This window comes from Schistocerca cancellata, chromosome 9 (assembly GCF_023864275.1).
Source record: "Schistocerca cancellata isolate TAMUIC-IGC-003103 chromosome 9, iqSchCanc2.1, whole genome shotgun sequence".
Classification (NCBI taxonomy): domain Eukaryota; kingdom Metazoa; phylum Arthropoda; class Insecta; order Orthoptera; family Acrididae; genus Schistocerca; species Schistocerca cancellata.
The window spans coordinates 390453523-390465988 of NC_064634.1; the positions used below are offsets into that span (position 1 = coordinate 390453523).

General features: G+C 43.5%; 1 protein-coding gene across 1 annotated transcript in view; it reads left to right on the top strand.

The window, feature by feature from the left end:
- Positions 1 to 12466, top strand: part of LOC126100415 (cadherin-23) — a 410352-nt gene that overhangs the window by 128251 nt on the left and 269635 nt on the right. Inside the window, exon 2 of the mRNA XM_049911011.1 lies at positions 10790 to 10902. Within this exon, the coding sequence (XP_049766968.1) occupies positions 10868 to 10902 (35 nt within the window). The 5' untranslated portion in view covers positions 10790 to 10867. The remainder of the gene's footprint in view (positions 1 to 10789; positions 10903 to 12466) is intronic.

Genomic DNA, 12466 nt, shown 5'->3' on the forward strand with positions numbered 1-12466 from the left:
CAGTGATTGCTTCTTCGATGTGTGGACCGAACAGTAGGGACGAAAGGCTACATCTCTGTCGTATATCCCTTCTAATCCAAGTACATCATTGTTGTACATCAGTTCTTACTTTTCCCTTTCGGTTCTTGTATATGCTGCCCGCCCTGGCTTCGCACAGGTAGCACTAAGTATCTACGAAATGGTTCAAATGGCTCTAAGCACTATGGGACTAAACATCTGAAGTCATCAGTTCCCTAGACTTAGAACTACTTAAACCTAACTAACCTAAGGACGTCACACACATCCATGCCCGAGGCAGGATTCGAACCTGCGGTCGTAGCAGCCGCGTGGTATTGGACTGATGCGCCTAGAACCGCTCCACTACAGCGGCCGGCTAAGTATCTACGGCAGGACGACTTGTTTACAATATGTAGTGTGGAGCGAGATAATGCACTACGCTCTCGATTAGAATTACGCCGTACCTCGCTTTCATAATGCATTTTCTAAGAGCGAGCTAAATCCTGAAGTTCTCTAGTCGCAACAAATCTTGCCTCACGATCTTCATTCAATTCTTCAGAGCGCATAGTCCCCAGTCTTTCACCCATTCTAGTATACTGAGAGAGATTCGACCGTTTTCTAGGCGTTTTTATCCGTAAACAAAACTAAATCAAAATGTAATAATCATGTACCAAAATCACAAAGCAAACTCAGTAAATTTATTTTGTCCAGTCAAGAAGTCAAATATAAATAAAACCTGTCGAAAGAGGCAAACCAATGTCGTCAAGTTTTTAATATACAAAGCGGAATCACTAAATCTGTATATCCCTGCCACGTAAATTTAATGTTAGTTTGCATTCGTGAAGATAAGAATGAGGCGCTTAATTCTGTCTCTGGCGTAAACTTCTGGAAATACCTCTGTTACTGATAATGAGATAAAAGAATTAACAGCGCGATGTACTGACTTTTTAGTGCACTGCGAAACTAACAGCGCCATCTATTGGTTCTTTAGAGTACTTCGACGTGATGATCGTATCGTTGAGATAAACATTCGAATTACTAAGCAAAGAAGAGTCATAGAAGTTTAAAGTAAGATATCATTCCGTTTCGTGATCTGACTTTGATTAAACATATCCTACATGTTGTCCCAAGCTACTTTCATGTTACCTGTGACAACTCCATGAAAATTCGTCTAGCGGTTCTGGAAAACAGCGTATTGATACACAGACAGTCGAACAGAAAGATAAAGTTTTAAAAATAGTCTTATTGTACTCCATACATGACCTGCGATCAGTTTTTGTCAAATATTTTCATTGTTTAAGCACGACAGTTTTACAGTTTTATTATTAGCACAGATATAGATTACCTATCTTTTTCTGTACGTACATCTATTTTATTGGGAATCCCAACATCATGCATCATTTTCTTTTGTCGAAAGCTTTTTATAGGGCTACAATTCCTATGAATATTATATTATTTTTGTAGCTTTTTCTTCCATCGTTCAGCGCAACGTCTGAATTGCCTCTGCTGCTTTGGTCTTTCCTAAAGCCAATCTGATCGTCATCTAAAGATCCTCAATTTGCTTTTCCATCATTTTGTGTTTCATTCTTCTTAGCTACTGGGATGCATGAGCTGGAGAAGTGTATGTTATTGGAACGTGATCGACTGCAAATCCAGAGAAGAAAAACGTGGCCGTGTATGGAAATATGGTACGATCAAAACAAATCAAAAATAAGTGGAAAAATAATGTACAGAAAAGAAGGAGTGTTAAAAAGAATAAGAGAGGAAATAAGACTATGATAGACCGAAATCAAACAGACGACAGCTTAATGCAAGACCAGCTCAGGCATGCAGGAGTTAATTGATCTGGCGCTGAATGGAGCAGTAGCAGTAAGAAATACACTCTAAGACAAAAAAAGATGCACCACGAAGGAATTACCGGAATGGGACGGAAATCGGTAGATGCGATGTACTTCTACAGACAAATAAATAATTACAATTTCAGAAAGATTGGATCACTTATTAAAGAGAAAGAGCTTCACAAATTAATGAAGTAAATATTGTGCTGGTCCACCTCAGGCCCTTATGCAAGCTCTTATTCGGCTTGGCATTGATTGACGGAGTGTTGGATTATCTCCTGAGGGACATCGTGTCAAATTCTGTCCAAGTGGCGCCTTAGATCGCCAAAATCTCTAGATGCTTGGAGGGCCTTGCCCATAATACTCCTAATGTTTTCAATTGGGGAGAGATCCGGCGACGTTGCTGAAAAGGTAGCCTTTGGCATACACGAAGACAAGTATCAGAAATTCTCGCCGTGTGCGGGTAGGCATGGAATGTAAGCCCAGGATGGATTACCACGAAGTATAGACGTACTATAGACTATCGCCAAATACCGCTGTGCTGAAGGATGCCGCGAATGCCAACGAAATGCTATGAAAAGAGATGGTGTCCGGGTTGTTGGGCAGTATGGCGGGCGGCAGCCAGGTTGGTATCCCACCGCCATCCGGCGTGTCTCCAGACAAGCCTTCGGCCTGGAATCTCGTGCACTGGTATTTAATTGTCTTGAGTGATGAGTCCCACTTCGAAATGAGCCCCGATGACTAGCAAAGACGTGTCTGGAGATGCCCCAGACAGCGGTTGGATACCATCCTAGCTGTCGCACTCCATGTGTCCCGACAACCAGGAGTGATGGCTTTGGGTGCTACTCCATTTCACAGCAGGACCCCTTTGGTTGTTATCCGTGGTACCTTACAGCAGAGCGGTACGTCAACGATATTCTAGCCCCGTTATGTTGCCCTTCAAGACAGGCTATCCTGGGCTCACATTTCAGCAAGATAACACCCACTCGCACACGGTGACAGTTTCTACTGCTTGTCTTGGTACTTGCCAAACCCTACCTTGGCTAGCAAGGGTGCCGGACCCACACCTCCCCCCCTTCGCCTAACTGAGAACATTTAGAGCGTTGAGGGCAGAGCCCTCCAACCAGGGCCGGCCGATGTGGCCGTGCGGTTGTAAGCGCTTCAGTTTGGAACCGCGTGACCGCTACGGTCGCAGGTTCGAATCCTGCCTCGGGCATGGATGTGTGTCATGTCCTTAGGTTCGTTAGGTTTAAGTTGTTCTAAGTTCTAGGGGACTGATGGCCTTAGAAGTTAAGTCCCATAGTGCTCAGAGCCATTTGAACAATTTGAACCTCCAACCAGCACGGGGTTTTTATGATCTAACGCACCAGTTCATCCACATCTACATCTACATGGATACTCTGCAAATCACATTTAAGTGCCTGGCAGAGGGTTCATCGAACCACCTTCACAATTTTCTATTATTCCAATGTTGTATAGCGCGCGGAAAGAATGAACACCTGTATCTTTCCGTACGAGCTCAGATTTCCCTTATTTTATCGTGGTGATCGTTCCTCATTATGCAGGCCGGTGTCAACAAAATATTTTCGAATTCGAAGGAGAAAGTTGGTGATTGGAATTTCGTGAGAAGATTCCGTCGCAACGAAAAACGCCTTTCTTTTAATGATGTTTAGTCCAAATCCTGTATCATTTCTGTGACACTCTCTACCACATTTCGCGTTAATACTAAACGTGCTGCCTTTCTTTGAACTCCGTCGGTCCTATCTTCTAAGGATCCCACACCGCTCAGCAGTATTATAAAAGAGGACGGGCAAGCGTAGTGTAGGCAGTCTCCTTAGTAGGTCTGTTACATTTTCTAAGTGTCCTGCCAATAAAACGCAGTCTTTGGTTAGCCTTCCCCACAACGTTTTCCATGTGTTCCTTCCAATTTAAGTTGTTCGTAATTGTAATACCGAGGTATTTAGTTGAATTTACGGCTTTTAGATTTGACTGATGTATCGTGTAACCGAAGTTTAACGAGTTGCTTTCAGCACTCATGTCGATGACCTCACAATTTTCGTTAGTTAAGGTCAACTGCCAATTTTCGCACCACTCAGATATCGTTTCTAAATCGTTTTGCAGTTTGTTTTGATCTCCTGATGACTTTATTAGGCGGTAATCGACAGTGTCATCTACAAACAACCGAAGACGGCTGCTCAGATTGTCTCCAAAATCGTTTATATAGATAAGGAACAGCAAATGGCCTATAACACTGCCTTGAGGAACGCCACAAATCACATCTGTTTTACTCGATGGCTTTCTGTCAATTACTACGAACCGTGACCTCTCTGACAGGAAATCACAAATCCAGTCACATAACTGAGACGATATTCCATAAGCACGCAACTTCACTACGAGCCAATTGTGTGGTACAGTGTCAAAAGCCTTCCGGAAATCCAGAAATACGGAATCGATCTGAAACCCCTTGTAAATACACTTCATGCGAATAAAGAGCTAGTGGTCTTTCACAAGAACGATGTTTTCTAAACCCATGTTGACTGTGTGTCAGTAGACCGTTTTCTTCGAGATAATTCATAATATTCGAAGACAAATATGTTCCAAAATCCTGCTGCATATCACGTTAACGATATGGGCCTGTAATTTATTGGATTACTCGTACTACTTTTCTTGAGTATTGGACGCAATTTAACACGATATACCTCTGGAGGATATCCATCGACCCTATCAATCAATGCCAAGCCGCATAGCTGCTTGTGTGGACCAACGCATATTTGACTTTCTCAGTTTGCGAAGCTGTTTCTCTTGAATAAATCATCCACTTTTTCTGAAATTGTAATCGTTTGTTTGTCTGTACGTGTACACCATAACTGCCGATTTCCCTACGTTAGGATAATTCCTTCGTCGTGTGACGTTTTTCTCCTTTTTTTTCTCTTTAGAGTGTGTTAGGGACAGGCGGAGAAATTGAAGATATTAGGTGTAGTAGGGATAACAGCAGCACAAGATAGAAAAAAGATGATGAACTGCGTAAAACGGGTCGAAAAATATGATATAAACAAAACTGTGGTCCTTCTGGAATGAACAGTCTGCCGACAGTTCTCTTGTTCTCTTTTTGAACGGTTCTCATGCTAAGACGGCGATCTCGGAACGACAGCATGGCCAGGGAACAAACATTTTATGGCTGGAAGAGCCTGCTGACTTTTAGCTGGCAGCGAAGTGCCGAGGGTGAGGCGGCGGTTGTCGGCGATGACGGCATGCGGGCGAGCAGGTGCGGCTCTTCCCGGCTGCGTTTCGCGGGTGAATGACACGCCGCGGCTGGAACGTGCTTTCCACCAACCTCAGTACTCCTTACGTTTACAGGGAAGTCACTGCTGCCTCTGTCAATCGTACTGACGGTATCTTGTTAACTGGTTACAAAGTAGTAACTTTCTTTGGTCACAGGCCACAGCGTGCAACCTCAAAACGTATTTGAGGAGTTCAGTTACAGATAGCGATGGAGACGGGGAATGGCTACAATGTACAAAATCAGTAATATTCAGGTCATGTAAGATTTCTAAAAATAGAATCCCACTGCACAGTGCAAACGTCTTATTACTTCCAGACTCCGAGTACACGTATTTGGTGGTTTTTATGTACAACTCTAGAATATCACCAATCGTCACTAGAGTTTGTAAGTAGACTGTATAGGTTTTTTTATTAGTAACGCCACATAGCGCTCTGTATGAAAATCACTGGCTGTGCTGTGTGCAGTCTGTGGCTGGTTTGCATTGTTGTTGGCTATTGTAGTGTTGGGCAGCTGGACGTGAACAGCGCGTAGTGTTGCGCAGTTGGAGGTGAGCCGCCAGCAGTGGTCGATGTGGGGAGAGAGATGGAGGAGTTTTGAAATTTGTAACACTGGATGTCATGAACTACTATATATATTATGACTGTTAAGGTAAATACATTGTTTGTTCTCTATTAACATATTTCAATTGCTAACTATGCCTATCAGTAGTTAGTGCCTTCCGTAGTTTGAATCTTTTATTTAGCTGGCAGTAGTGGCGCTCGCTGTATTGCAGTAGTTCGAGTAACGGAGATTTTTGGTGAGGTAAGTGATTTGTGAAAGGTATAGATTAATGTTAGTCAGGGCCATTCTTTTGTAGGGATTATTGAAAGTCAGATTGCGTTGCGCTAAAAAATATTGTGTGTCAGTTTAAGCACAGTCATGTATAATTTTTCTAAGGGGACGTTTCAAGTTTGAGACATACTGTGCCTGTGTGAGAGACAGACGAAAACATGTGCCAGTAACCCGCAGTGGTTACCGAACCATCTCCTTTGTGTAATGGCACCACAGCCACAGTCAGCCATTTCGCTGATTTTTACATACATTTTAGCACGATTTTGACATTAATATGCAATTTACAAAGAATTCGTGAAGAGAGTATTACTGCTTTTAACGTCGTCTAGATTTAAAGACCAGATTGTAATATTTTGTCCATTATGAATGAAGGACCCAATCAGCACAAGAAAGTAGTAAAACCTTTTGGTTCCCTAAACGTGTGAACTTTCAGGAATCTATAATAGGTCTTATTGTACGCGGTTTTTTTTTTAATCAAAGGTTTTTCAAAACACTGCGTTACCAAATGGGAGTACAATACAAGTATTTGTTGTGCTGCTGCCACTCACGATGGTTCTTTTGTGGCAACGTATTGCCTCTTACTTTCCAATTACTGCAAGAAATGTCACTTATTCAAAACAAGAAAAATATGAATCTTTCAGACCTTTGTGAAAAATGAATTCTTGGTCAAAATAGGATACGTATGCAAAACTCTTAAAAAGTTGATTATCTCTGTACATGTACGCAAAATTCACATTTTAAAATAAACAGAAAATGTTTCAGAGCAGTGTTAGAACTGTGGGAAGTAAGAATTAATGTATGTGTTATCGATGGTGTTTTTCCATTGTTGCAGCAGTACGTGATCTCCAATGAAATTGATTTGTTTTGTAATATAAAATCTGTTTTTGAATATCACCTGTCACACCTTATGAAATTACTTTGAAATAGGTAACACTGAACAGTCTCCATGAATTCCAAAACTGTTTAGAGCCAAAGTTGGCTCTCACTTTCTTTATTTCTTTTTTTAAGAATCTTATAGATAAAAACGCTCGGTTCACAGTTTCACTGATTATCGTTTATTATTTTTTAATATACGTGAGGTTTCGGATTATTAGTACATTGGCTACCGTCATCCGAAAGACAGTGGGTACCCTAAATCTAAGTTGCTGCATGCAAAAATAATAAATAATAATCAGAGAAGTTGGGGCAAAAAATTGTTTTCCTTGTAATCATTATGTATCTTCTTGTACCATCAGTGAAATCAAGAGAAATTCTGAAGAATTGTCTTGTGGCAACAAAACAAGCTTTGTGTCAGCCGCGGTGGCCGAGCGGTTCTAGGCGCTTTAGTCCGGAACCGCGCGACTGCTACGGTTGCAGGTTCGAATCCTGCCTGGGGCATGGATGTGCGTGATGTCCTTAGGCTAGTTAGGTTTAAGTAGTTCTAAGTTTAGGAGACTGATGACGTGAGATGTTAAGTCCTATAGTGCTCAGAGCCATTTTCTTTAACCCTACTCTCGGTCGTTAAGTGAAGGCCGTCGATCACTGTGTTGTCGGTGGTGAGAGGTAATTCCTTAAATTTGGTAATCTACATCTACATCTACATTTATTCTCCGCAAGCCACCCAACGGTGTGTGGCGGAGGGCACTTTACGTGCCATTGTCATTACCTCCCTTTCCTGTTCCAGTCGCGTATGCTCGCGGGAAGAACGACTGTCTGAAAGCCTCCGTGCGCGCTAATTTTACATTCGTGATCTTCTCGGGAGGTATAAGTAGGGGAAAGCAATATATTCGATACCTCATCCAGAAATGCACCCTCTCGAAACCTGGCGAGCAGGCTACACCGCAATGCAGAGCGCCTCTCTTGCAGTCTGCCACTTGAGTTTGTTAAGCATCTCCGTAACGCTATCACGGTTACCAAATAACCCTGTGACGAAACGCGCCGCTCTTCTTTGGATCTTCTCTATCTCCTCCGTCAACCCGAACTGGTACGGATCCCACACTGATGCGCAATACTCAAGTATAGGTCGAACGAGTGTTTTGTAAGCCACCTCTTTTGTTGATGGACTGCATTTTTCCCGCCACACTCGTGACACTGTGGATCTCGGAATATTGATTTTCCTAACGACTCACGAAATGGAATGTCTCTTGCGTGTAGCTACCATTACGCGTTAAAAGTGTGATGATTCCCGCCGTGCGACCATAATCACAATGTAAAGCTTTTCACATGAATCAACTGAGTAGAAGCGACAAGCGACAGCTTCGCCAATGACAATTTATACTTTGTGTACGTGATACTACCGCCATCTGTATATGTGCGTATCGATACCCCATGTCGTTTGTCACTTCAGTACATAAGGCAAGTGAACAGCATCAGATGTTGAGTGATCACTGTAAAGGACACAGGAGATACTGTATACTGTATTCAAACATTATGAATCGCCTCGAAGGGAACGATCTATTGATACGCAATCAGCATGGTTTCAGAAAACATCGTTCTTGTGCAACGCAGCTAGCTCTTTATTCGCACGAAGTAATGGCCGCTATCTACAGGGGATCTCAAGTTGATTCCGTATTTCTAGGTTTCCGGAAAGCTTTTGACACCGTTCCTCACAAGCGGCTTCTAATCAAGCTGCGGCCCTATGGGGTATCGTCTCAGTTGTGCGACTGGATTCGTGATTTCCTGTCAGAAAGGTCGCAATTCGTAGTAATCGACGGCAAATCATCGAGTAAAACTGAAGTGATATCAGGTGTTCCCCAGGGAAGCGTCCTGGGACCTCTGCTGTTCCTGATCTATATAAATGACCTGGGTGACAATCTGAGCAGTTCTCTTAGGTTGTTCGCAGATGAGGCTGTAATTTACCGTCTAGTAAGGTCATACGAAGACCAGTATCAGTTGCAAAGCGATTTAGAAAAGATTGCTGTATGGTGTGGCAGGTGGCAGTTGACGCTAAATAACGAAAAGTGTGAGGTGATCTACATGGGTTCCAAAAGAAATCCGTTGGAATTCGATTACTCGATAAATAGTACAATTCTCAAGGCTGTCAATTCAACTCAATACCTGGGTGTTAAAATTACGAACAACTTCAGTTGGAAAGACCACATAGATAATATTGTGGGGAAGGCGAGCCAAAGGTTGCGTTTCATTGGCAGGACACTTAGAAGATGCAACAAGTCCACTAAAGAGACAGCTTACACTACACTCGTTCGTCCTCTGTCAGAATATTGCTGCGCGGTGTGGGATCCTTACCAGGTGGGATTGACGGAGGACATCGAAAGGGTGCAAAAAAGGGCAGCTCGTTTTGTATTATCACGTAATAGGGGAGAGAGTGTGGCAGATATGATACGCGAGTTGGGATGGAAGTCATTAAAGCAAAGACGTGTTTCGTCGCGGCGAGATCTTTTTACGAAGTTTCAGTCACCAGCTTTCGCTTCCGAATGTGAAAATATTTTGTTGAGCCCAACCTACATAGGTAGAAATGACCATCAAAATACAATAAGAGAAATCAGAGCTCGAACAGAAAGGTTTAGGTGTTCGTTTTTCCCGCGCGCTGTTCGGGAGTGGAATGGTAGAGATATAGTATCATTGTGGTTCGATGAACCCTCTGCCAAGCACTTAAATGTGAATTGCAGAGTAATCATGTAGATGTAGATGTAGATTCCGCGTACTCGTGTGAGACAGCGTTACCAGCACATCATAGAGTTTGAAAGGGGCCTCATTCTGAGTCTGTATTCGGTCGGCTGCTCAAATCAAGCAATGGAGTGTGATTACTGGCCACGGCGGTAGTGACTGAGGAAACTGTGGCGGTACAGCGGTATGTGACGAACAACCTGCTCATGCGACAGTTTCGTGGTGCCATTTTCCGACATAAGAATTCTCGTCCACACATGGCAACTGTCTCAATGAAGTGTCTGCGTGATGTTGAGCTACTCGCGTTGCCAGTAAGGTGCTCAGATCTGCCCCTGGTAGAAAGTATGTGTAGGACTACCTCAGAAGTTAACTCCGTCCGCTCTCGCGTGGGGTAGTGTGTAAGCCTAGGGACCGATGACCTCAGCAGTTTGGTCTGCAGTGCTGCTATCCAGGATATCAAGGACCAGTTAGGACAGTCATGGGCCAGTTTGCCTCTAGAGAGGATACAGCTGCTTTACGACACCCTTCCGAACCGAATCAGTGTAAGCTTCGAGACGAGAGGAGGTTCAACATCATACCGATAAGTGGGGTCATACTGCCAAGTTGTTTTTAATTTTGACTCGATTTTGTAATCACTGCAATAACATCGCAGACCCTCTCAACCCGTGAATTGTCATTTCGTGTCCTCCTCCCCTTCTTGGTGCTTTTTTTTTTTGTCAGACATTGTCGAAAGTGGCGCAGAATGCATATTGTTTTAGGATTTGAAGGGAGCGGTAAAACTTAGGATGGGGATAGAGGATAGTGAAACATTCACATAGGTGAGGATGGGTCGGATGAGAGCCGTGCACGTGTGGATGACAGGTGGTATTTTGCCTCCATAGTCGGTAACAGTTGAGGACGTAGCTTGCAAATGCTACTCTGAGAAGTCTGTTATGAAGAGGTTGGCACAGGACAGGAATTTGTGGGGGGACGCATCAAACTGAATGCTGACTTAAAATAAGGATAAAGGAAGAAAAGTCGGTAACTGTCTATGTTGCGTCACTACGTCAACCATCTGTATACCGATATCCATCTTATTTTTTCCGAAAATGCCTTTGTGCTACAAGACAATAAACATACAGTGGATGACATACTCACTTCAGGAGACGTATTTTAAAACATTTTGGAGTATAGTGTCTTGTTGTATGTACACTGCCGATGTGCACAGTTGATGACAAACGTGTTTTCTTTGCAGACTTCAGTTCTATCGCCTGAGAGACGTGTGCGTCGCACAGCTGCTGCGTGCGTGGCGGCTCTGCGGTACCGTGCTGCCATGAAGAAGAGGAACAGTCCGTCTGTTCGTGCCAGGTAGGTCATTGATAGCGACTATCAGACTCGCACTATTGTGGGTTCTCATTGCAGACGAATTGATTCTCCTTTCTTTGTTCACACCTTTTCCGGGCAAGGAGCGCCAGACAGCTCCGAGGAACTATTCAGAGGAATGTGATTCGAGTCCCAATAGTCAACGAACTTCCAAAACAGGATTTTGGGCGCAGTTGGAGGATTCCCGGCAACGTTCAAATTTAGGAGCTTCACATTGCACGCCAAAGCTACTGATTGGATCTGAAAGTGTCTGCGGCAGTGTTGTGGAGAAGATCTGAACGACATTGTTAATAGCGATAAATTCTTAGGGCGGTACGCTTTTGATGCTTCCCGAGGTACGCCGTGTGGCGACATCACAGGTTAGACTTTCCTTTCCCTGATGTTTTCATATCTTTTACTGGCGAGAGAAAAGCCACGAGGCTCTCTCCCTCTCTTACGTCCAGCCAGGTATTTTTATCATATTTTGTATTACATTAACTACGACACACAACTTATAAGAGGTCTTGCACGAAATACGAAATCCAACACTTAAAAATTGCCATGATAAAAATAATGAAAACCGTATTGAATACATCACAATAAACATAGTTTATAAAAAAAAATGGTTGAAATGGCTCTGAGCACTATGGGACTTAACTTCTGAGGTTCGTATCCTGCCTCGGGCATGGATGTGTGTGATGTCCTTAGGTTAGTTAGGTTTAAGTAGTTCTAAGTTCTAGGGGACTGATGATCTCAGAAGTTAAGTCCGATAGTGCTCAGAGTTTTTTTTTTTTTTTAATGACGCTGGAGTCGCCGTATCGCTGCATCGACTCTGTGCCTGCTGAAAAGGATCGCTGTTTAGTCCGCGAATTGAGCAAGGACGACTTGTAATGGGAGGCCATTCATGTAAGAGACGAATAGAATCTGGGAGAGAACAGAGCTTTGAGGAATGCCCTCCGGCAGTTGTTGAGCGCTGGACCGCTGACCGACTATTTGAACAAAGCAGCACCTATCTAAAAGATAACTATCGACAGTCTTCTTGCAATAGTCAGCGGTGGTGGGGACATCACGCATTTTGGTGAGTAGCTTATTTTTCCACACTCGATCACATGCCTTTTCAATATCGAGAAAGGCCGCCGCTTTATAGTTCGCACGTTTCATATTATATGCTATATACTCCGTGCCCCGGAGTAGCTGGAGTTCGGCCGACAAGCATGGCTCGAAGGCGAACTAATCTGGGCGTATCACCTCCCCTTCGGTGGCGCTGGGCGAAATCGTTAAGAGTAGAATCTGTCCCAGTACTTTGGAAACTGTTGCCGGGAGGCTGATGGTCTGATGGTTTTGCAGTCGGTATTGGTGGTGCTGCTATCTTGTCGGATGTGCCCTCGTTTGAAGCTTAACCTTAATAATTTGCACCTGAGGAATAGGTAACTCGGCGGTCTTCTGTGTAGGTTGTGTCCCGTATAATGTGGAGGACACATCAGTCTCTGTTGCAGTTTGACTTGTGGTCTCAAAACGGTCTGCATTTTAATTCTGCGTTGTTTGTAACTTTAAATAATTTACCAAAGTG